Genomic DNA, 25910 nt, shown 5'->3' with positions numbered 1-25910 from the left:
TTCCTCCCATATGCATCTGTTTTTACAATTGTACAGAACCTTCTTTTCCTTCTGGTTCCCCGTCTACACAATCTGGGGTTGTCCTTTGGGAGGTTCTCCTGCTCTGAATGGAGTCAAAGGGCATTAAGAAGCCCCCAGTTGCCCCTCTGCCTCCTGCTCAGGCTTGTTTCTCAACAGTGGAGCCAAGGCCTGAGCCGTCTCCTCCTCAGACGTCCCCCTGCAGCTGCCATATCTAGGGCTTCATCCTTCAAAATCTCCTGAGAGTTCCCCCATTGAGGATGGAAGCAAGAGCACATGAGCCCCAAAGGGCACAATTCTGCTTGTTAACAACCTTAAAGGTTTGTAGAGGGTTTGTGAGGAAGGACTTCCCTTTGCGTGAGAGCTCTGCCAAGCCTTCATCATCAACCTTTGTTTCTCCTTATGTTTCACAATTTTGGTCTTAATAACTTACCCCACTACTTTGCTTGGGGAAGATGTTAAGGCTGCCTCCATCTCCCCTCTGCCTCCTTTTACTGGATTCCTATTGCTCTGCCTCCTCTCCAGTCCAAGAATGTAGAGCCCAATTTCTGTGACAAAGTTCAGAGACCATCAGGATTCATGTTTTAAAGCTTTAGTTATTTTCATATATTCTTCCTATGATTTTCTTGTTTTTAATTATTTTTTGTACGATTTAATTAATATTTAACAATTGTACTTTAATTTAAGGATGCCACGTTATTATGAAATGTTACTTTTGTATGGAGAATTATTTCTGGTGGAAGAGTGTTGCCCTTACACTTTATATCTTTTTGCTTCCTCAGATGCTCTGTTAGACAGAAAATCGATTCAGAAAGGTAAATTTCCAGGGGAGCAACAATTTCACAGGAGGGATGGGGGCTGATATTTCATGGGTGTTGAACCGTCTGTTCTGCAGAATTTAGGACCCCCATCAATGGCGTAACTGTGGGTAACAGTCCTCTAGTGGTGTTTGGGTTCTTTGTCTGTCCCATGAATGAACTGGGAGGGGGTTTGAAGGCTTGGATTGGGGGCAGAGCTTGTCCCTGCGAAGAACCTGCACACCAGTCTGAGTTCCACTCCTACCTATAGACTATTATCCTGGTTTCCCCCTTAATTTTATAGATTTTGCTTTCTTTCATAAAATTTATATATTGCTTGATTTAGGGAAAAGCCTCAGAGCCTTACAAAAGCCCTTAAGGAGAATCCTGCAGGGTCAGTCCAATGTCCATCTTGTCGAGTTCTCATGTATAGGGAACCTCCCTTGCATTTTCTTTTCCCTCCACCCCTCGTGAAGTGTGTTTAAAAGGGCACCCACAAGCACCCAGTCCCTCCTCCACCTCCTGCCAGGCTGGTCTCCCAGCAGCACAGCCAAGGCCTGAGCCCCCTCTTCCTCAGTTTCAACCTCACCAGCCATTTCTCGTGCTTTAGCCATCCCAATCTGCAAAGAAATCCCATTGATCTGAAAGGGAATCTGGGGTTTTTGGTTGTTGTTTTTTTAACAAGATGTCTGTTTCTGTCTCTCAGCTGACTCTGCCTAATTTTCTCTTTCCCACATCTTCTCCCCAACAGCAAATGTGACTCTGGATCCAGACACAGCCCATCCCAGGCTCATCCTGTCCAAGGATCGGAAAAGTGTCAGATTGCGAGACAAAGAACAAAACCTGCCCCAAAATCCTGAGAGATTCAGCATCATGCCTTGTGTGTTGGGACATGAGGAATTCTCAGCAGGCAGACATTTCTGGGAAATCAATGTGGAAAGGGGGGACGTATGGGCTGTGGGGGTTGCCAGGAAGTCTGTGGGGAGAAAGGGCAGCTTCTTCTTAAACCCTCAGGGGGGGGTGTGGGCTGTGAGAAAGTTGGGAGATGAGTACTTTGCCTGCACCTCCCCTGATTTCTCTCTTCTGTCCCTGAAGCCCAGGAGGATCCGGGTGACTCTGGACTATGAAGGGAGACGTGTGTCTTTTTCTGATGCCGACTCAGAAGCTGAACTCTACACGTTCTCAGGAGCCTCATTCTCTGGAGAGACCCTCTTCCCTTTCTTTTATCTGCCGGGAAATAAAACCCACCTCAAGATCTCCTGAGGAGACTAAATCTGCCTCTCAGGCCCAGCAGGAGTTTCTCTCCAGATCAGAGTGACCGATATAACAAACATTTACCCGCCAAGAGCACGTTTTTTCAAGGGGACCTTTGAGAGGATGAATTCCAGTCAAAATCAGCAGAAATAACAAAACAAAAATGGGTTTGCTTTTGATTTGCATTTTCCTTCCTTTTCCCATAATTCCCTCTGCCGCTTACTTCTTAAAGAGACTGTCACACTTTTAGGAGTCCTAATAAATTTCCTCACCTTCAATCTTGTTTTCCTTTTGAGATGTCTGATTTGGCAGAGGATGAGACTCTTAATCCCAGGGCTGTGGGTTTGAGCCCCACGTTCGGCAAATGTTTCCTGCACTGCGGGGGGTGGGGGGTGGGACTAGATGACCCTCAGGGTCCCTCGCAACTCTGCAATTCTAGGAAACCTTCCTCTCCCCACAAGACCTTATGCAGCTGTGAAAATTCATGCATCATTGGATTAATAGAGGACTAAAAAAATGAAGCCCTTCACCCATGTCAAGCAGGATAGCTCCTTGCTCTGGAGACCTTAGATGTAAAAGACATTGAACAGGGCGTCACCTTCAAATGCCCTCTGCAAATACAGCCTCGCCATCTCCACACATTGTCAGAAATAAACCTCATTGCATTGAGTGGGGCTTCTGCCCAGTTATATGTGTTTCAAGTGGATGCATTAATGTTCCTTATTTACAGGCTGCATTCTGTCTATCGGGGGCATCAAATGGGGTCTCCTCTGGATAATGCTGGACTCCAACTCCCCTCCAACCCATCCAGCATGGCCATGGGTCAGAGAGGATGGGAGCTGCAGTCCAGCAGCTTCCGGAAGAGGCCCCATGGGCTTTGCTGCCCTATACATTTCACAGGGCACCTTCCCTGTGTTCCTCAGTCCCACCCCAAATACACTATGCTCCCCCAAGGAGTGTCTTTTTGGCAGCAGGTGCATCTGATTTCTCTCCTGGGATACTAACAGCTGGAACAACAAATGCCTATGGAATTGACCGCTCTCAAAGATCAGGCAGGACTCACTCTGGCTCCACTATCAGGGCCTCTGACTACTGACCGGTGCAGCCTGCTCTCCTTCCCCTGCATTTCCCACAGGGTGGTGGCACATCTCAGAATAAAGACACCTTCTCCCCCCACCTGCCTGAGGGCCTCCTCCCCTTGCTCCATCCCCTATATGTTGGTTTGTGTGTCATCCTATGTTTCACTGTGAGCCTCCTCTCACCCCGTGGAAGGACACTATTGTGGCCCATTTGGTCCAGTGCCCAAGAGGGGCCACCCAGACCCCTCTTGTGGAAAACCTGCAAGGAGGACCAGAGAGCAAAACCAGCCTCTCCCCCTCCCTGCCCTGCAGCCTCCAGCAACCAATTTTACAAGCATGGGCGCCAACTTGAATAAACCTTTTTTTCTTTGGGGGGGGAGGGCAGATAAACCATGTTCCCCTCCACCTTCGGCTTGGTTTTATCTCTTGCCCTCGGTCACCTCCAGCACCTTCCCCTGCTCCTTGGCGGTGGCACTCACCCCTTGTCCCGGGCACCCTGAGCTGGGGGTCTTGCCCACTGCCCACCCCCAGTGCTGGCAGGCAACATCACACTGAGAGCAGCAGGAAAGATGTGCAACACAAGGCGAGCAAAGGGTTGTGGCTGCTGCCAGCACACAAGAAATGCAAACATGAGACTCTGCCCTCGCCTACGAAGATCCGGCCGTCATCAGTTCTCGGAGGGACCCCCCTGCAGCACAGGGAGGAGCATGAAAATAAGCTGCTTTCCTCGTTTTCTCAGCTATATCAGTAGCCGTTACAGGAGCCTCCGGAAGTGTTTCCAGCATCATAATGCGCTCCGCCGGAGCAGGATCCTCATTGCTCCCGCCAGGAAGGGGCAATCGACTCAGCGCATCAGTGTGGCACAACCGTTTCCCCGGCACATGGGTCAAGGTGTATTGGAACCCGTTCAGGAATATAGACCAACGCAACATTCTGGGGGAGAGAATTTGCAGCGTTTGTTTGTTCGGGTTGAACAACCCTAACAGTGGTTTGTGGTCCGTTTCAATGTAGAAATAGCGACCGTACACATAGCGACCGTACACATAATCATGGAACTTTTTGATTCCTGCCACAATTGCAAGCGCCTCCTTGTCAATTTGAGCATAGTTGCGCTCCGTGGGCGACAACATATGGGAATAGAAAGAGATGGGCTTTTCCGACCCATCTGGTTCCCTATGACTCAGCACAGCCCCCAGGCCGTATTGAGAGGCATCACATGCCAGGACCAGCGGCTTTGACTCATCATAATGAGCAAGGATGCTCCTGCTACTCAGCATTCTTCGCAACGAGTCAAAAGCCTTCTGCTGCTCCCGGCCCCATCGCCACACATTCTTTTTCTGCAATAGTCTATGTTATGGTTCAGCCACCAAAGCTTTCTGGGGTAAGAACGAATGATAAAAGTTAATAAGTCCCAGGAATGACTGCAACTCTGTCTTGTTCTGTGGTCGTGGTGCCTCGATGATATCCTTAATCTTAGCATCTGTGGGGTGGATGCCTGATGCATCAAATTTAAACCCCAAGAAATCCACAGTTGGCACCCCAAAACTGCATTTTTCCTTTTTCAGTTGCAACCCCACCTCCTTGAACTTGAGCAACACTGCACGGACACGCGCAACCAGTTCCTGTGGGTCTTTTCCAGCAATCAAAACGTCATCAAAAAATGGCAAGACCCCCGGCAGACCTCTTAACAGAGGTCCATGAGCCCTTGAAAAATCCCTGGGGCCACACAAACGCCGAACTGTAATCTGTTAACTCTGAACGCCCCTTTATGTGTGAGGTGTGCTTCCGCTGATTGTGGGGTTACTGGCAGCTGTTGGTAAGCTTGTGCCAGGTCAATTTGGGCGAACACCTTGCCCCCAGCCAGTTTAGCCAACAGATGTGATACGACTGGAATGGGGTATGAGTTTCCCCTGAGTGCCTTATTGATAGTACATTTGTAATCTGCACAGATCCTGACTTCCCCATTTGCTTTAAGAGGTGTGACGAGGCAGAGTCCACGGGTGAGAGAACTCCCTGCTTGACCAATTTATCCAGCTCTGCCTCGATCTTGGGTTGCAGTGCAAATGGCACTCGCCTTGGTTTGAGTCGGATTGGGGCCACCCTGGGGTCCAACTCGAAATCAACTGGGGGTCCTTTATAACAACCCAGTTTTCCATTAAAGAGACCAGCAAATTCCTTGCATAATACCTCGCTCATCTCAGGGCAGGTTTGGATTGAATTAAGCCCTGATATACTCAGTACCAGGGCAGGGAACCAGTCAGTGCCCAGGAGACTGGGGCGACTGCCCTTCGCAATCACCAGTTTGAGTACAGCCTGTTTGACCCGGAACTGTACTCTCACGGCACACATTCCCATAACATGGATGCGGCCCGCTGAGTATGACTTCAAGGTTGCCGGGAAGGGCTCCAGAGGGGGCAACTTACCCCTGGGGGAGAATGTCCGCGCGGTCTGGTCCGACACGATGGTGAATGCAGACCCGGAGTCCACCTCCAATCTTCACCTTGACGTGTGCCTTGCCTTGCACTGGGAACTGCACGACCCTCCCGTTGATCTCCGTTACGTAGTGGGGGAGAATGTCCGCGCGGTCTGGTCCGACACGATGGTGAATGCAGACCCGGAGTCCACCTCCAATCTTCACCTTGACGTGTGCCTTGCCTTGCACTGGGAACTGCACGACCCTCCCGTTGATCTCCGTTACGTAGTGGCAGTCCTTTAGAAAACGAGTTGCTGTGGGCGGTCTGCGATGCTCCAGTCTAGGTGCTCCTGTCGCTCCCGACGCCGCCGATCTACAGACCCTGGCGATGTGACCCGTCTTCCCGCACATCCGGCACATAGCATCCCAGAAACGACAACTCTTCTGCTCATGGTTTCCGCCACAACCTGGGCAACTGCCTCAGCGATCTTTGTGCACTGTGCAGGCCTGACGCACCAACTCGACCCCACGGACTGGGCTCTGGCTCGGAGTAGCCTCTAGCTCGTCCATGGCATGCACAACATCTATCTGTGGCTTAGTGGCCTTGCGACTGGCATCAAGCTCCTCTCTTTCATAATTCTCCGTGGCGGTGGCCTCCTTCAAGGCTGAAGCAAGGGTAACCTCTTCTTTAGCCACGATGCGTCTTCTGGCTTTCTTGCTGCTCAGACCACCAATAAACCGATCCAGGAGAGTCTCTTCCAAATTTTGGAAGCCGCAGTGCTGAGCGAGCTTCCAGAGTTCAGCCAGAAATGCGGATACAGACTCCCCAGCACACTGCTGCCTCTTATGGAACATCATCCGCCCCGGGCCATCTTGGTCTCAGTAGGCGCCAAGTGGCTCGTTAGGCAGGCAAGAATATCTTGGAGATGTCTCACTCAGCTTCGCTGGAGCAAGCAATGCCTTGGCCAGCTTGAAGGTCTCGGGCCCACAGTAGCTCAGGAATGTGGCCCTTCTTTTGCCGGTATCGGTGAGCCCTTGAGCCACTGCTAAGAACTCAAATCGTTCGACGTAGTCTTCCCACGTGTGGGGCTCTGATGGCTGGAAGGGCTCCAATACCCTTGGACTCTCCATTGTCCTAGCGGGCAGGGCCGTCTTCTCAGCTGGCCAGTGAGTCTTGTTCTCAGCTGCAATCCGGACTCTGAGGCAGGGCTGCGTTTAACCACTCCTCAGCATTCTGGATCCCACCCTCGTCGCCAGTTGTTGTGACGTGGGGTTTGTGATTTCAGCTCTCTTGACATAATATGCTGGAGGCAGTTCTCTAGTAACACTTCTTTATTAAAGCAAACAAGACTGAGGTCCGAGGAGAGCAAGGCTACATTTATAGGGACAGGGGACTAGCTAGAAAGGGATACATTTTGGAGGGAACAATATCAGGCAATCACAGTGCTGCCTTTTGGAGGAAACCAATAAGACAGAGGATCCAAATACAGCAGCTTAAATGAACCAATAGTAGCTGTACCCTCTGGGACCAAAAGGCAGTTACTTTATCCTAATGCAAATACAGACAATAATAATACAGATATAAAATCCTTTGACTCAATACACAACACCAAGCAATCAAAAAGCATTCAGCAACTGCAAAGACCTGGGGGCATTTTGAAAAAAGAAGATAAAGATCACTTGCTCACTGAGTCATTTCCAGGAAAGGAAACTCCCAGTGGCTGAAAACTGAGAAAGCGAAACTTAATTCGTGTGAGGGAGCCATGGCTGCTTCTGGGGATCTCATCCAGTGTCTCCGTGACGAAGCCACTTGCTCCATCTGCCAGGATTACTTCAAGGATCCAGTGACCAGCCCAGAGTGTGGGCACAACTTCTGCCGATCCTGCCTGATCAAGTGCCGGGGGGAATCGGGGGCAGAGGCTTTCTGCCCTCACTGCAGAAAAGCAGTTCAGAGAAGGAGCCTCATCCCCAACCGGAAATTGGCAAACTTCGTGGAAATCATGAAGAATCCCAGTGTTCAAGGTGTGAAAGAAGAAGAAAGAAAAGGAGGAGTCTGCGAGGAGCACCAGGAGCCCCTGATGCTCTTCTGCAAAGTCCATGAAGACCCCATCTGTGTGGAGTGTAAGAAATCAAAGGAACATGAAAATCACAAGGTGATTCCTCTGAAGGAGGCTTCTGAAGATTACAAGGTAGGAGATCCCTGGAACTTGAGGGGAGACATAGCTGTGGATTCTTCTTGGGATGTTTTATTTTTAATTCTCTGGTCCAAAGTAGGCATGGCATTGAAGCAGCCAAGGGGAAGCCTGGGGGCTCCTGGGATGACTGAGAGGAGGGAGTTGAAGTCTTTCTCTCTGCCAGGGGGACAAAGGGATCTCCCTTGATATCCCTGAGTAGCATCTGCAAAGACTAGGTAGAAGTCTGTAAGCAAGAGGGGACTAACTGTGTCCCTGAGCCCCACAGGAGGGCCACAGAAAAAAGGTAGCTGGTCCAGGGAGTCATGGACCCCAAAGGGTTGAAAACCTCTGGACTTTTATTTCCTCCAGTAATGTACTTTGCTATTACAATATAGCAAGGCCACTGGTCGCAAGAAGCCAGCATACTATTCATATTGTCTCTGTGTTTCTTACTCAAACCTGAGTTTTCCCTTTTCTCTTTAGGGAGAGATCTGTCGCCGCCTGGAGATTCTGAGAAAAGAGAGAGAAGAAATGCTGGCCTTTCAAGCAGACCTGAACAAGGAAAGCAAAGACCTCCTTGTAAGTTTAATAGATTATTGTATTTTAATGTTCTGTTGGAAGCCACTCAGAGTGGCTGGTGAAACCCAGTCACATGGGTGGGGTATAAATAATAATAATAATAATAATAATAATAATAATAATAATAATTGTTACTAGTGAAGCACTTGAAGAATCAAGCCAGGACTGAGGAGGGATGGCAAAATCTGCCCATTTCAGCTTCTCCCCATTTTTCATTTTTCCATATCAGTCTGTTTATTAATGTATTATTCAGAAAATGAATCAGATGTTTGGGTAGCTACCTTCTTGTATAAATATTTTGATCTGTACTTTACCCTCATAAATACATTTTTTGTGAATATTACCTGGCTGGGTCAACCTTGAAAATATCAGAGGTGTGAATTTCAAAGGAATACAGCTAGATTGAGTTTATTTCGCCTTGTCGTTTCTTATGAGCTGAGAGGGTGGAAGCAGTTCAATTCAAATCCTGATTTACCATAAATATTACTAAAGAAAAAAATTCCTTCCAGCAGCACCTTAGAGACCAACTAAGTTTGTCATTGGGTATGAGCTTTCGTGTGCATGCACACTTCTTCCGAACTAAAGAGTTGTCTTTCTGAATGTGTGCTCTTGTTCATCTTTAGGAAATTCAGGGAGCTATGGGGATAAACTATGCACTTTCTCCTCATCCTCCTCTGTTTCTGTTGCCTTCCTACACCTAAATGGCCCCAGTCTAAACTGAGGGGTCTTTTAAGTCCATGGATGTTCTCTGAACAGCTATGAACTCTGGTTATGCCATGCCCCAAAACATGCAGGGAATATCCTGTGGGGATGTTTAGGGTGGCAAGAGAGGATATATTAATTTATTATATCCCTTCTAACTTGCACCAGGAAGTTCTATAACTTACCGGTAGCAGAGTTGTTAAACAACCCCCCTTTTAAATTACATAGCGGTTAGCTAGTTGCGGGCTCATCTGAGCCTCACTATTTAGGATTCCTGGTTTCCCTTTTTTATATCCCTCCTAAAAGAATAGATGCGACCATCTGATTAAAGTTAACATAAAACTAATTTACTTATAATCATCCAGTTCGCAACAAGATCCCTGAAGGCAGACTTAATTTACAGAACAACACATAACTATGTAAACTATCCCATAGGGTAAGGTTACCATATTTTTTTCAATGAATCCGGGGACACTTTTCAACTTCAGTCGGAATGATAGGATTTTTTTTGGGGACTGATTTGTAAATGTGGGGACTGTCCCGGGAAACGGGGACGTCTGGTAACCTTACTAAGGGAAATAGTCACAGTCACTTCTCCTAACTCTTAGGAACACACAATGGAGAACACACAGAGCGGAATATGGAGGCCATGTGCTCCTCTACCAAGAACAGGCCACACCCACATTAAGTCACAAGCAAAGGAAGTCTGTCTCAGCTCAGGAGGAACCAGCAAGTTTTCTCCTGAGTAATACAAAGCATTCCCCAGCATGTGCATTGAAGGAATGTTCTATTTGACTGCAATATGTTTTTACATCCCACATATCTATGGCTAGAAAAAAAAAGCTCCTTCCTTTAGGCTATAGTCCTCTGCAAAATAGAAGACAACAGAAACAGCCAGGGGCGTAGCCAGGATGAAAATCAGGGGGGGGCAAGGGGCGGGGAGCAAGGGGTGGGGCCAAGGGGCGGGGGCGGGGCCACATCGGAGCAGCCTGATTTCGGGCTGCTCCGACTCCCTCCTTCCCCTCCGCGATAGGAAGGGACGAGGGGGAGCCAGGATCAGCCCGAAATTGGGCTGCTCCGACTCCCTCCTCCCCCTCCACGATCAGAAGGGACGAGGGGGAGCCAGGATCAGCCCGAAATCGGGCTGTTCCGACTCCCTCCTCCCCCTCCGCGATAGGAAGGGACGAGGGGGAGCCAGGATCAGCCCGAAATCGGGCTGCTCCGACTCCCTCCTCCCCCTCCGCGATCGGAAGGGACGAGGGGGAGCCAGGATCAGCCCAAAATTGGGCTGCTCCGACTCCCTCCTCCCCCTCCGCGATAGGAACGGACGAGGGGGAGCCAGGATCAGCCCGAAATCGGGCTGCTCCGACTCCCTCCTCCCCCTCCGCGATCGGAAGGGACGAGGGGGAGCCAGGATCAGCCCGAAATCGGGCTGCTCCGACTCCCTCCTCCCCCTCCGCGATCGGAAGGGACGAGGGGGAGCCAGGATCAGCCCGAAATCGGGCTGCTCCGACTCCCTCCTCCCCCTCCCCGATCGGAAGGGACGAGGGGGAGCCAGGATCAGCCCGAAATCGGGCTGCTCCGATCCCCTCCTCCCCCTCTGCAATCGCTGGGGCAGGTGGAGGGAAAGCCCCAGAGCCGCGCAAAGCGGTTGCCTGGCTTTCCCTCCGCCCGCCCCACAGCCAGCCGGCTAGAAGGGACGTCTCCCTTCTCCCTTGCTGGCTGTGGGGCGGAGGGAGGGAAAGCCAGCCAAACGCTTTGCGCGGCTCTGGTGCTTTCCCGCCGCCCGCCCCACAGCCAGCCAGGGAAAAGGGAGACGGCACCGGGCGGACAGTGGGGCAGGCTGGCCAGTGGCCCTGCTTCTGGGGGGGGGGCAATTGCCCCCTCCTGCCCCCCCTGCCTACGCCCATGGAAACAGCAACCTAAAAGGCACCAGTCTAAACTGAGGGTTTTTTTTATGTCCCTGGATGTTCTCTGAACAACTTAGAACTCTGGTTGTGTCATGCCCCAAAACATGCAGGGAACATCCGTGGCTAGGGAAAAAAGCTCCTTCTTTTACGCTGTAGTCCTCTGCAAAAGAGAAGTCATTAGAAAGATCAAAATAAATGTTTACTTCTTTAGCCACTGGACGTTTCATGTCTCTGAAAAATCAGAAGTGCCCTCCCTGTGGAATTCTCATAATTCTCTTCCTGATGTTTTGAAGGCTGACCATCGTCCGCACTCAGACCTCCTCTTTTTTTGCAGAAATTAACAGAAACTGGGAAGCTGGAGACTGTGGAGAAGTTCAAAGAACTGCACCAGTTCCTGGAAGAACAAGAAAAACAACGGCTGACTCATGTGGAAGAGGTGGAGAAGGAGATTGCAGGGAGAAGGGAGGAGCAGCTGGCCAGACGCTCCAGGAAACTCTCCTCTCTTGAGAGGATCATCCAGGAGATGGAGGAAAAGGGTCAGCAGCCAGCGAGTGAACTCCTGCAGGTAAGACGGTGGCAGGAACAGCCTGTCTCCCATCCTTTATGTGCCCCTTTCATGTATGCAAGGAGTTCAGGGGCTCAGTTGATGGAGCCTCTAGTCAGGTTTGTAATGGACAGGAAGACCCAAGAGACCTGGGATGCTCAACTCACCTGAATGCAGACTAGAGATTCTTCTGTGGTCTTGATGGAACTGGAGGTGGTTTTCTGCTCTTTGCTTGTGATTTGTGTCTGAATGCCTTCCCACTTGGCAACGCTGCCTTCCTGCCCTGTGCTGGGCTTCGCCTAGGATGCATTCTGGCCTCCTTCCGACATGAGCTAATTTCTTGACCAAGCTTCTCTTCCAGTTCCCTCCACAACCTCTGGGTTGATCACCTTCACAATGGATCCAGATCGGCTCAAAATGGTGCTCAGTCACAGTGACCAAAGAGCAAGGCAGAGGGACTAATCCAGACTGCTGCTTGTCCCACCCCTTTCCTCCAGGAAAACCCGCTGTTTACTGCTGAATTAGAGCAAACATCAGCCAGGTTTTCTCCAGATTGATGTTTGCTTTGATGTTGCACTAAGGAGCAGGTTTTTCCTGATGGAAAGTGGCAGGACAAACGCAAAACCACTTGGTTTTGGGCACAGGAAAAGCAGAAGTGTGGATGAGCCCAAAGAAACACTGAGCTGTTTTATTTCCCCTTTGGAGGCATTTTATGCTGCAGGTGCTTTTTTATTTCCAGTTGGAAAGTAGCATTTGAAATTTAGGGACTTCTGTGGAAGACAGTTTGGGACAGTTCCTTGGTAGGGTTATCCTGTAGGCTTACTTATGTCTCAATTGCACAATGCCAACAGGGGTAAAGTTAATAAATTATAATCTAAGACAAGAGATGGGGTGGAATCTTCTCTTGAACCCACAAATGTGAAATTTCCCTAAAATGCTGGTGGATTTTCATAAGGATTTTAAAAAATAATTGCAAACAGATGTGGAAATGTGGAGAACTTGATATCAGAAAAATGATCTCAGACTGGAAAAATAAAAGCTGTGAGAAACCCAAACTGGCTGATGCAGCCATCCCTACCCAAAACCTTGGCATGTGCCAGGCAGACTGGCATCCAAGGGCCAGGCTTTTCCTCCACTCTGAGGGGGTCTTTGTAGTGTGGCCTGTGGTGTGCAGTGAATTCCCTTCTCTTTTCCCCTCTAGGATGTGAGAAGAACCTTTCAGAGGTAAGTGGATCTGGCTCATTTTTATTAGCATCCCTCCATGAGACTGGGGTGCAAGAACCTCAAACATGGCCCTGCAGGGGGGAGACTCCCTGCAGCATCTCACAGGTAAAAGTAGAGCCCCTTCTTTTGAACTTGTAGCCATGGGCGTAGGCAGGGGGGGCAGGGGGCATCTGCCCCCCCCAAGGTGCAGCAAGGCGGCCCCAGGCTCGGGCTCCCCGCGCAGGAGCCTGGAGCCGCAGCGCTGCACCTCTCAGCTGTTTTTTTGCTTCTGGGGGGGCAGCTCCCCCCCAGAAGCAAAAAACAGCTGAGAGGCGCAGCACCCGGCAGCCAGAGGAGGAGGAGGAGGAGATGGTGGGCAAGGTCGGGGCCTCTGCAGCAGCAGCAGCGGCTCCGCGTCCGTCCGTCTGTCCGGGCTCCCGACCGGCCTCCTCGCCTTGCTCCTGGCCAAGACATGCCCCTCCCTCCCTCTTTCCCTCCTGCCTCCCCTCCCTCCTTCCTCCGCAGGCTCCTCCTCGCGCCCCGCCACACGCGCGGGGAAATCAACGGCAGCTGCAGACGCCGCTCCTGCTGCGCTTGCAATTGCAAGCCGAGGGGGCTGCTGGCAACGCCTCTGCTTTTTATCTCCACCGCCCCCCTCCCTTCCAGGAGCCCGGGTCAGGATCCAAGCGCCACCCAAGATCCACTTACACCTGAGTAGGCGACTTTTCTCCCTCTTTTCTGCTTTGGGGTGAGCCACGGAGGATGGCTCCACCTCCTTCCCTCCAAAGCAGCTGGGGCAGGCTTGGTAGCCTATCTCCGCTCCGGGAAAAGCGAGCCTGCCCCTCCTCCCCTGCTCCGTGAAGCATCTCTGCCGCTGCCGCTTGCAAAAGCCTGCTTTGACAAGCTGGGGGGGGGAGAAGTTTGACAGGGAGCAGGGAAGGCAGCAAGGAGAGAGAGAGCACGTGGAGAGAGCAAGGAGCAGCTGGTATCGTATTGTTAGCGGGGATGGGGTGTGTGAGTGTTTCTGAAAAACCCCTCCTTTAAAAACCTTTAAAAAAACAAAAAACAAAAACTCCTCTATACATCCGATAGGGTCCTCCCCCTTGTCTAGTGTGTGTTTTTGTGTGATATCTGGTTGCTTACTCTTGCTTAATTCACCTCTGCTTTTTAATTTTGCACAGCATTATTTTGGTCAAAACTAAGGGTCGCTTTTCCGTTAAATTTGGTGCTCCGTTAGCTCCCCCTGATTGCTTTTTTCCTGTGTTGCTCACATGTGCTCAATTCACCTCTGCTAGCAGTCAGGTTTTAGATTAAAAGGTTCATTCCTGCTGCGAGGTGGGTTTTGGGGCTTGCCAATCCCCTCTTCCCCTTTTGGGGTGTCTTTGCGCCTTTCTTCCCCCCCTGGCCTTTTAAAATAAGGTTTCCTTCCCCTGCTATGTTAGCATAAATCCTCTACATGGCACAGATGCTGCATGTGGCTGATGTTTACTTTATGAGATTGCTGTACTTTCCCACACACAGGAGACAGTGTAACTTGATCTCCTGTCATGTGATGTTCCTTTGTTCTGTTTCTACTTTCACTTCTGAACTGGAGAGTGATGGCGAACACACTTAAACCACACTCTCTGAATAAACGTAGATTAACACCCTATGATTGTTTGCTTTCTTCTTAACCGAAGCCAGTGGCAGTAGTAAGAATATTGGGATTGACACCCAAATATTCTAACAGTGGTAGCAGAGCTCTGGCTGACGATCCACGGACTTCTAAAAAGCGTAAACAGGCACCTGACGGAGGCCTCAATCTGCAGCAGCTGATCCAGAGGAATTTTCGCCTGCTTGGGAGTCACCGGTTCCTGCGTTCCAGGGGAGGAAGAGTGCACGATAGTCTGCGTTCCTTATCACCGGAGCAGTGAGAACCGGGACTGATTTATAGCGGCAATAAAACCTCTAAAGTGGCAGCTTAATTGCAGATGCCTGCCGAAAGCCTAATTTGCAGCTTCTTTGTACTTTGAAGTCAGAAGCTAGCGGCATGCTTATAGAAGCAAGATGGCTAAGGCTGGGGAAACAGAACAAATTTCCAGGAATTTGTGTCCTCTGATAAATGACTCAAATTACGCAACGTGGAGTGTTAAAATGGAATGTGTTCTTATCCAGCAAGGACTTATTGAGTTGATTCAGAACGCACCGCCCGTTTTGCCAGGCCAGAGGTGGTTGAATCGCAACGCACAGGCAAGGGCAACAATAGTTCTGCATTTGGACCCATCACAGCTGGTTCATGTTCGGAATTTTGATTATGCTTTCGATGTTTGGAATCATCTTAGAGATGAGCACCTTAGATTGAGGGCCGGATCATCAATGTTATTCTTTCAGATATTAATTAATTTGCGTCTGAAGGAGGGAGGAGACTTGAGAGCCCATTTGCATCAGATGCGTCAGCTACGCCAGGAGCTAGTTGACAGAAACGTCAATTTGGATGACGACATTTATTGCTTTACAGTGCTAAATAGCCTTCCCAAGTCCTATAATGCTATTGCAGCCCAGCTGGGAGCTCAAGACCCTCAGCAAATGACTGCAGCAGGAATTTATGCTTCATTGCTTAATGAGGAGGACAGGACCCGCGCACAGGCGGAGGCCAACGGGAAGCGCGACTCACCATCACCTGGTGTATCTGCAGAGACTGCATAGGCTCTTAAAACTATAGTCAGATGCCAGTTATGCAATATTCCTGGACACACAGCCAAGACATGTAGACGACCCCAGAAGGACTCAGGAAGTCAACAACAGGCTTCTGGGCCTAAGGGGAGAGGCAGCGGCAGCGGCAGTGGCAGCAGCGGCAGCAGCAGCAAGGGCCCTACAGCACGCAAAATGCTTGTAATGCTCACTCAGCTTGATGAGCAAGACGACGACGGGTCTTATCTGATCATAGATTCGGGATCTTCACACCATCTTGTGAATGACAAGAGACTGTTCCAGACTTTTGAGAAACTGGACTCCATCATGTCACAGGCAGATGGCAATTCTTTGAAATCCATTGGAAAAGGAACTATTTTTCTGAAATCTCTAAATTTGGGTATCAGTAATGTGTATCTTGTTCCAGAGTTGAAGCAAAACCTTCTCAGTGTTTCTCAAATTGATGAGAAGGGGTTTGAGCTCTGTTTTCACAGGGGCACCTGTGTGATTTCTAAAAATGGAGAAGTTCTTTTAGAGGGACACAGAGACAAAGATAACCTTTTCAGATTATCTTATGATAAAAGTGATGCATGTTTTAATGTTGTTGATGATTGTTTAACAGGTCCAGAGGAGCCTAAGGAGGCAAAGAAGCAACCAAGCCAGAAAGGTCTAACACGTTGTTTCCAGATCGTTTCTGCTCATGTTTTTGGTCCTATGCCGAAGTCCCTTGGCAAGGCCAAATATTATCTTTTGATAACTGACCACTTATCTAAGTATACGTGGTTTTATACTCTGCAAAAGCCTCAGCAGGCTCTTGTGAAATTTTCTGAATTTTATGCTATGGTTGAACTGAAACATGGTTGTAAAATTGAATGTTTATTGACCAATGACATTCCTCTTTTTACTTCACAGGAGTTTCAAGCCTTCTTTGATGAGAAAGGCATTCACCACAAGTTTGCCAAGACCCAGGCAGCTTGGGACAAAAACTTGTGTGTTAAGGTTAACACTGAGTTAAAAGCAGGCATGCAAGCGCAACTGCTGAGTTCAGGATTGTCTGAACAACTGTGGGCTGAGAGCACCTCAGCTTATCTTTATGAATGGGTCAGAAAGGTTCCTAAAGGACAGAAGCGTTCTCCTTTTGAGATTCTGTTCCAACAAAAGCCTGATGTGAGCAACACTAAGGTTTTTGGAACCAAAATGTGGGTGGCTTCGCTTGAGGGCAAGCCAGTCCGAGGCATTCTGTTGGGTTTTGAAGAAGGTCAATGCAGAGTTCTGTTGCCTTCTTCCAATGAGGTGATTCTTACTCAAGAGGTAGAACACACTCCTACGCCACAAGAAACACATGTTATTGATAGCTTTCCCATAGGTGCCAATGATTTTGATGCTTCCTACACTGACACAAGTGGTAGTGAAGATAATTCCTTTGCTGGTGACTCCACCCCGAGTAGCTCTGACACAGGGGAGACAGTCATACAAAAAGGAACTCATGCTGTTTTTAACAGACCTTCATCGGATGATGAAAAAGTGCTAGAAGCACTTGACCCACTGTTTACCATTGGTAAGAGTTCTCCCAAAAGTCCTGAAGGGGAGAATCTCAGTAAACAGGATTTGCACCTCTCACGCAGTCTGAGAGGATCAGAAGAGGACCCAAGAGGTATTCTCAGGAGTTTGCCAACACAGCAATTGCAAATCTAGCTGTGCTTAGAACTCCAAAACAGGCAGCAGTCACACAGGCTAAGCCACAACAACGGGTTGTCAAACGCAACACTGTTTCTGTCAACAGAGCAACTGCTCTGGTCCCCTGGAAGCCAAAACTGGTAAAGCCAGTCTCAGAGAGTTCCACAGCAGGAAAGTCTTACTTTGGGACTTCCGGTTTGGTGCCATTAGCCGTTGGCGGGGGATTCATCGGTCTCTGAGGACCCCAGCGACCCAAAGGAGGGGGGAAGTCGCGAGGGCACCGCGACCCCCCAGAGAACCCCTGGATTGAGCTTTCCGGGTGCAGAGAACCCAGCTGAGCCCTGTAGAGTCCCGATCGCTGCCCGGAAAGCACCTTTTTGAGGCGCGCCGAGAGCAGGCTGAGCGGGATGGAGCCTTGGGAGATCACTACCTTTGTGACGCAAAGCCCCGCGCCGGCAGCAAACTGAGCGCTAAATACCTCCAAACGAAGGACTTGTAAGTAAATTTATTATTGGAACAATAAATTGGAATAAAGATCTGGTCCGGGGAGAGGGAATTTAAAAAGGAAACGGAGGTCGTCCCCCCCCCCCCGAGAAAATATAAGCAGTGACACAACCCGCAGCCAGTTGCTGGATCGGGACTTTAAAATTCTCTTAAAAATTAAGTTGAACCCCTTCCCTGTGGGGCAGAGCCAAGGGAAGGTGCTTGGAGTTTGTGGATCTCTGCAAAAGACTTGTTTTATCTGGAACGAGCCCTCCGAAGCCTGGGGGCAGGAGCCTGGGAACAAAGACCAGCCACCATTGTGTTGTCACCGACAAAGCAGTTATTTACCAAAAGAACTCTTAAATTTCTAAATTAGAAGTGGAAATAACAGGAGGAAAAAGAAAAGCTGGATTATAGATCAAAGGACAAAATATCAAATAAAAGGATTGACGTTAATATTGCATCGTTTTTTAAGAATTAAAAATGCTTGCTCTCCAGTGAAATTTGAGAACACAAAGGAACTTGATAGACAAAACAATGAGTCTCCAACCAGACAATAACTGTATGCAACAACTGCTAGATTTAGTTCAAGATCTGGGCAAGGACGTACAGGAATATAATAGACTGACACAAAGCCTCAAAGAAGAGGTACAATTGTTTCTCCCAAAGGATACTTTAGAATTACAAGATGAGAAGGAAGATGAGCTGCAAACCACAGAACCCGAGCAACTTGTGGGAGAAGTTGTAAAGGACATTGATTCTACACAGAAGACTTCAGCTCAAGAAAAGATTCAGGATGCTGGTCTCTCAGTGGGAGAGGGAGACCGGAACCTGATCAAGGTCATCCAGACAGAGACTGGGGACTGGTACAAGAGTAGATTTGGGGGAGACAAGAAGAAGAATGTTGGGAAAAGGGAGTTGGAGACAGAGACTGGAACAGCAGAAAGAGAAGGGGGGAGAGGGGGGAGGCATGGAGTGGGCAAGAGACGGAGTGGGGTGAATATTAAAAGAAATTTTAAATAGGGGGTGGATTAACTGGTATGGATAACGAATTGGTACAAAAACTGGTCAATGTTTGCAGGGAATTGCCAATCAGGGGAAGGAGGGGGGGGTGTTAAAAAAAAATAGGGTGAATTAAATTAAAGGTGATATCTTTATGGATAATTAATTGGGAATATTTTTTAGAGAAATTAGAGGCTAAGGGGTTTTTTGTAGATGGAGTATATTTCTTATTTCTCTTTTCTTTCTTTTTTCCTTTTATAGAAAGTAAGTAGGAGAGGATATTAATTAATTATGTAATTGTTTAGATCAGAAATATGCAAATTGGGAAAACTGCAGTTTAAAATGAACTCGGGAAGGGAGGGACGGGGAAGTCGACGCTATGTTAAGGAATATTAGATAAGATTGAATATTTTTGTGCTTTGTTTTTGTGGGTTTTTAATTTTTTCTTTTTTTGTTCGCTTTTTTTCTATTTCTATTTCTTTTTTCTTTTTTGTGCCTTTGCTCTTTTTTGTCTTTTTTCCCTTGATTAATTGACTATGAATATTAATTTGTGATAAATGTTTAAATGGAAAATCTTTAATAAAATTATTATAAAAAAAAGGAAAGTCCTACTTTGTTTATGACAACTGTTTGTTCACTTCTCTTAATGATGCTCTCACATTTGCATCTTTTTCCATTTCAGGATTCAGGGGAGATGTTAGCATAAATCCTCTACATGGCACAGATGCTGCATGTGGCTGATTGTTTACTTTATGAGATTGCTGTACTTTCCCACACACAGGAGACAGTGTAACTTGATCTCCTGTCATGTGATATTCCTTTGTTCTGTTTCTACTTTCACTTCTGAACTGGAGAGTGATGGCGAACACACTTAAACCACACTCTCTGAATAAACGTAGATTAACACCCTATGATTGTTTGCTGTCTTCTTAACCGAAGCCAGTGGCAGTAGTAAGAATATTGGGATTGACACCCAAATATTCTAACATGCTACCCTTACTCCCTGGTTAAATTTAAATCCTTTTCAGTTTGCAAATTATCCTGAGTCTGTTTTTCCTACTTTAAAAAAAATAAAAATAAGGGTTTTTATTTTATATTTTTTTATCTGTGGCTGCTGGCTTCACATTGCTAAAGGTCAGGGAGGCTTGCTAGGGCAACCGGTTATCAGCAACCCCCCCCCTTTGTTTCTGGATTGCGATCTGCTATAGATCCATTGCCTTCCCTTCTGCCCCACTGGCTTTAATTTCAGCTTATAGGCAACAGTTTACATATTAAGTGCTAAGTCTGTGAGTTTGCTAGAGTTCTGTTTAAAAATAATTTTGAATTTGATTTATTTACTGGGAGGTTACACATAGTTGATAGGAATTTGGCAATTGATAAGCAGTAATTTTTTATCCCAAATTTCATATTCGTATTAAGTAAATAGGTACAAGACATGTAACTAGAATAAAAAATTTTAAAAAAATTCAAGCAAATAATTCTACACCTTGGTTTATGAACACATCAGTTTATGAATTTTCGGTTTACGAACGCCGCGGACCCATCTGGAACGGATTAAATCACTTTCCATTACTTTCAGTGGGAAAGTTCGCTTCAGTTTATGAACGCTTCAGTTTACGAACAGACTTCCAGAATTAATTACACCCATGGTTCGGGTTAAGTACGCTTCAGGTTGAGCACTCCGCGGACCCGTCTGGAACGGATTAACCCACTTTCCATAACTTTCATTGGGAAAGTTCGCTTCAGTTTATGAATGCTTCAGTTTATGAACAGACTTCTGGAACCAATTGTGTTCATAAACCAAGGTACCACTGTAATAACTACCGTAATAAAGCACTGCTATAATTATATAAAATTTTCTTAAAATTTTGGTTTCATTCACCTTTTTCATGCTGAAATGTCACAACCTCAACGACCATGGCTTGCCCCCCCCCCCAGTTTTGATCCTGGGTACGCCCTGGCTTGTAGCCCCCCTATTCTCCCTCCAAGGATCAAAGTCAACTGCCTCCTCCCTCCCTCCCCACATCACTTCACCCAGGGATGGGGGCTCTTTTCTTTCTCTTGCACTTTCCCTTCATTGACTTTTTGGTAATTTCAAACATCTAGAAGAGAAAGTGCCAAAGATCCACCCAACTCTGGAAACTCAGCCCCTTTGAGGTACTTAGGGAGGGAAGGTCTCTTGGTCTAGAAGAGGTGGGTTCCTTTTCTTGGGAGCATTTGCAGCATGAGAGGCTGAAGGGAGAGGCCCATGGGGCATGGGGTTGTGCCCTTCCTGGGTGAGAGAGGGGGGCAGGAAGGGTTGAGGTTGTTCTCCTTGACCTCTTGGCAGCTTTGGACATCACTCACATCCTCTGGAGAGGCTCAGGAAGGGAGGGATGGCAGGCATTCCACTTCAGGGACCTTCCCAGAAAGTTTTTATGGGGCAGCATCATTGGAAGCCATGGGAGCCCTCCGGTGGTGTTACTTGGGGTTACATCTTGTCCTTGTGCTGTTTAGCATCCTTACAAAGCCACTGACAGCTGTCCTCAGGGGTTTTGGACTGAGGTCTCCCCAATCTGTGGTGGACACCCAGCTTTATCCCGCTTTTCCATCTCAGTCAGGGCAGGAAGTTGAAATGCTAGACTGGGGCTTGGAGGTGGGTGTCAGCAGATGAAGCTGAATCCTGAAAATTACCTGCTGGGAAATGAACTTCAACTTTGTTCATGTTATTGAGATCTCCTGCAATAATTTGGGAAACAGTGCCACAATGGGACCATTCATTGTTTTTCTTTTCACCAGGTATGAGAAAAGAGAGAGTCCAGAGAAGCAACTGCCTTTCTCTTCAGAACTGAAGAACAGGATCTTGGAATCCTTTGATATGAATCACCTTGTGGAGGATACAATGAAACAATGGAAAGGTAATGAAAAATGGCTGCAAGAATTTCACACTGGGAATTCTATTACTTCAGAACTGAACATGCCAGGCTCTTATTGCATAGAATTGTGTAACCCCAGGATACCTTCCTTCTTGGTGCTCCGACCTTCATTTCCTGTCCCACAGAATGGCCCATGTATATTGTGACACTGGATCCTCAAGTCAGAATATTTTTCCTCCCACCTGCTTCTATTTACAATTCTACGCAACCTCCTTTTCCCTTTGGTTCCCCGTCTACACAATCTGGGGTTGTCCTTTTGAGGGTTCTCCTGCTCTGAATGGAGTCAAAGGGCATTAAGAAGCCCCCAGTTCCCCCTCTGTCTCCTGCTCAGGCTTGTTCCTCAGCAATGGAGCCAAGGCCTGAGCCGTCTCCTCCTCAGACGTCCCCAGCGGCGGAGCTTCATATCGCCACTGGGGGCGGGGAGCAGGCGCGCTGCCCCCAGTGATGTGGCGCGCCTTCTGTAGGCGGGATGCAGCGTGGGTTTTGGGGGCGGGACGCGCCGTGTGCAGTGACGTGGTGCGTGTTTTGGGGCGGGGCACACAGTTATGTAGCGGCGCGTTTTGGGGCGGGGCACGCCGTGCGCAGGGGTGGGGCATGCATTTTGGGTTGGGACAGGCAGCGGCGATGGCGCCCCTGGGATCGCGTCACTCGGGGCGCGCCACCCCCACCGCCCCTATCTTCTACGCCCCTGGAAGTCCCCCTGCAGTTGCCATATCTAGGGCTTCAGGCGTCATAATCTCCTGAGAGTTTCCCCATTGAGGATGGAAGCAAGAGCACATGAGCTTTAAGGAGCATAATTCTGCTTGTTGACAACCTTAAAGGTTTGTAGAAGTTGTGAGAAAGACCCTTCCTTTTGCCTGAGAGCTCTGCCAATCCTTCCTCAGCAACTTTCACTTCTCTTTATGTTTCACAGTTATGGCTTTAATAATGTTGTGTAGTGGGTCTTCAGTGATTTCAGCTCAGTGCAAATAAGAAGCAGGAGGCGAGGATCTGGTACAACATCTCTTTACTTCAAAGAACAAGTAAGAGCCAGAACACAGGGAATGGGGAAAACTGGGACTTATATAGTAACAGAGAACTAGCAGGGAAAAGATACATTTTGGCGGGAACCAATGGCAAGGATTCCCTCCAGCGTAAACCAATCCAGCAGCGGATCCAAATCCTGCACTCTGAACCAGCAAATGATATACGTTCCCGCTGGAACTTATGCATTCAAATAAACTCTGCAATACACTACAATAAACTCTATACTGTATATTATATTACAATACATACTTGGCTGTGCTATTATTTTAATACACAACACCCCCCACACACTTAGTGAGAATTACACACAAAGTCTTTCAGGGACTGTGGCTTCCTGCGACTTCTACTATATCGTCTCACTTCAGGTGTTGCAACACTAGGGGTTTGAGGCTGAGAGGTCTCCTCGGGAGTATCGGCTACAGATGTCCCTCCTAAAGGCCCCCCCCCAACTCATTATCTTCTGCCAGCTCTGTATTCCCAGCGGGGAGCTCACCTTCTGACTGCCCTGGTGGGTCATTAATCAGTGAAGGTGTCTCCACCTGACTCAGGGGCGGCAACTCATTTAATGTGGGAGTGTTTGGTCCCTCATCATCACTCCTGCTGGGTATTCTGCGCCTCAGCTGATCCACATGCCTACGCCAGACCTAACCCTGTGACAACATGACATAATATGACACGGGACCGCTGGCCCGCGAAATGACCCCTGGAACCCAAGTTGGACCTCTGGCATAATTCCTCACCCAAACGAGATCCTCTGGATTAAAGTATCTCGTTCTGTCTCCTTCGGGTTGTGGTGGCTCCCGTGCCTAGCGGGAGGGCATCCTATCTGGATGCACAAAGTCCAGGGCTGTTACCAGCCTGCGACCTAACAGTAGCTTGGCTGGTGACTTTCCCGTGGCTGTGCATGGAGTGGTGTGCTGTAAGAACAGCATACGAGCTATTCGGGCTGCCCAGTCACCTTCCAGTAGACGGGAAATAGCACCCTTTGCAGTTTGCACCATTCGCAGTTCGCACCATTTGTTCTGCTTGACCGTTAGACGATGGATGAAAAGGGGCAGAGGTCACTCCTCGTATGAAATTGTCAGCGAGGAAAGCTCTGAACTCGCTTGACACGAATGCTGCCCCATTGTCTGACACCAACGCTCCTGGCAGACCATGCGTGGCAAACAGCTGCCTTAATACCTTGATAACGGCTGCTGATGTGGGACTGGGGACTAATGCTACTTCCAACCATTTTGAGTATGCATCGACCACAACCAAAAACGTTTTCCCTTGGTAGGGCCCCGCAAAGTCTATGTGAAGACGGTTCCATGGTGCTCTGGACTGTTCCCACCAATGAATGGGTGCCCTGGGAACCTCAGGTCGAACCTCTTGGCATGCCTTGCACGTGCGTACCCACATTTCTATCTCCTTATCCATCCCTGGCCACCACACATAACAGCGGGCCAGGGATTTCATTCTGACCATCCCTGGGTGCCCCATATGCAAGGTTTCTAAATGCGGTTCCTAAGTGGGTTAGGGATGACTACCCTGTCCCCTCAGAGTACGCACCCCTTATGAAGGGATAGCTCATGCTGCCGCATTAAAAATGGGCGGAACTTCTCTTCTTGGCCCCCAATGGCCACCCCCTCCCTACCCAGGCAAGGACACGGGAGAGTGTGGGGTCCTTTTGAGTCCTGGCTGCAACTTCTTCCGCAGTCACAGGAGCGCTTGGCAATGTCTCTAACATCATGACCTGTTAAGCTGGTGCCGGGTCACAATCACTAGCCCCCTGTAGTGGAAGCCGGCTGAGGGCATCTGCGTGACAAAGCAATTTCCCTTTCACATGGCATATCTCATATTGGAACCCGTTTAAAAAAAATAGACCACCTGAGCATTCTAGGGGACAGGATTTGAGGGGTTTGTTTGTGGGGGTTGAACAGGCCCAGCAATGGCTTGTGGTCCGTTTCAATTAAGAACGATCGTCCATACACATAGTCGTAGAATTTCTTTACACCCGCTACGACAGCCAAAGCCTCTCTGTCTATCTGCGCGTAGTTCCTCTAGGTTGACGTAAGTATCCTTGAGTAGAACGAAATGGGTCTGTCTGACCCATCCGCCTCTCTGTGGCTGAGCACAGCTCCCAGTCCATATTGAGATGCGTCGCAAGCAAGTACAAGGGGTTTCGTTTCATCATAATGGGCCAACACACTCTCAGCAGACAACATTCCCCTAATGGTTTCGAAAGCCTTTTGTTGCGGCTTTCCCCAATGCCAGGCGCACTTCTTCTGCAGAAGCCTGTGCAAAGGCTCTGCCACTGCCGCTTTGTGCGGTAAAAACGCATGGTAAAAATTCACCAGACCCAAGAAAGATTGGAGTTCAGTTTTGTTGTTGGGCCTGGGGGCATTGGCGATGGCCTTAACCTTGCTTTCCATGGGGTGCACTCCCGCAGCATCAATGGTGTAACCGAGGAACTCCACCGCAGGAACTCCAAAGCTACATTTTTCCTTTTTTAGATGGAGCTCAGCTCCCTGGAACCTTTTGAGTACCAGTCTGATGCGGCTTTCCAGCTCGTGGGGGTCCCTCCCCGATATTAAAACATCATCAAAATACGCGAGGGTGCCAGGCACCCCCCTTAATAACCTCTCCATAATGCCCTGAAATATTCCTGGGGCCACGCTTACTCCAAATTGCAATCTGTTCACCTTAAATGCCCCTTTGTGGGTTACAATAGTTTGAGCTTCTGCTGTTTGTGGCATTACAGGTAGCTGCTGGTATGCCTGAGCAAGATCGATCTTTGCAAATACCTTGCCCCCAGCCAATTTTGCCAGCAGTTGAGACACCACTGGAATGGGGTAGGAATTTCCCTGAATTGCCTTATTTATTGTGCATTTATAATCTGCGCAGATGCGCACTTCCCCATTTGCTTTTAGTGGGGTCACTATTGGGGTTTCCCATCATGCTGAGTCAACTGGTGCCAACACCCCTTGCTGGACGAGCTTGTCGAGCTCTGCCTCTATTTTGGGCTGCAAAGCGAATGGCATGCGTCTTGGCTTGAGGCGAACTGGAGCCACCTCTTGGTCCAACTTGAAGTCAATGAGAGGCCCTTTATAGCACCCCAGACTGCCATCAAATAATGATGCGAACTCCCCATAAAGTTTATCAAATAATCCTGGGAATGGGCGAATTCAGTTCGGATGACTATCATATCTACTACTGTGGGCAAGAATCCTGTAGCAGAAATGGAGTGGCCCTCATAGTCAACAAAAGAGTGGCAAAAGCTGTAATGGGATGCAATCTCAAAAATGACAGAATGATCTCGATACGAATCCAAGGCAGACCTTTTAACATCACAGTAATCCAAGTTTATGCACCAACTACCGGTGCTGAAGAAAGTGAAATTGACCAATTCTATGAAGACCTACAACACCTTCTAGAAATGACACCAAAGAAGGATGTTCTTCTCATTACAGGGGACTGGAATG

At 48.5% G+C, this 25910-nt stretch overlaps 2 protein-coding genes across 2 annotated transcripts in view; both read left to right on the top strand.

Annotated features, from left to right (window-relative positions):
• Window positions 1-6356, top strand: part of LOC118080222 (uncharacterized) — a 38551-nt gene extending 32195 nt beyond the window's left edge. The window contains exons 15-16 of the mRNA XM_060270916.1: window positions 801-833; window positions 1567-6356. Coding sequence (XP_060126899.1) covers window positions 801-833; window positions 1567-2078 — 545 coding nt within the window. The 3' untranslated portion in view covers window positions 2079-6356. The remainder of the gene's footprint in view (window positions 1-800; window positions 834-1566) is intronic.
• Window positions 6357-7218: 862 nt separating this feature from the next.
• LOC118080256 (E3 ubiquitin-protein ligase TRIM11-like) overlaps window positions 7219-25910 on the top strand; it is a 33848-nt gene continuing 15156 nt past the window's right edge. Inside the window, exons 1-5 of the mRNA XM_060270915.1 lie at window positions 7219-7750; window positions 8219-8314; window positions 11261-11491; window positions 12672-12694; window positions 21284-21555. Coding sequence (XP_060126898.1) covers window positions 7325-7750; window positions 8219-8314; window positions 11261-11491; window positions 12672-12694; window positions 21284-21555 — 1048 coding nt within the window. The 5' untranslated portion in view covers window positions 7219-7324. The remainder of the gene's footprint in view (window positions 7751-8218; window positions 8315-11260; window positions 11492-12671; window positions 12695-21283; window positions 21556-25910) is intronic.

Source organism: Zootoca vivipara, chromosome 2, assembly GCF_963506605.1.
Source record: "Zootoca vivipara chromosome 2, rZooViv1.1, whole genome shotgun sequence".
Taxonomy (NCBI): domain Eukaryota; kingdom Metazoa; phylum Chordata; class Lepidosauria; order Squamata; family Lacertidae; genus Zootoca; species Zootoca vivipara.
This window is presented reverse-complemented; position numbering and strand designations above follow the sequence as displayed.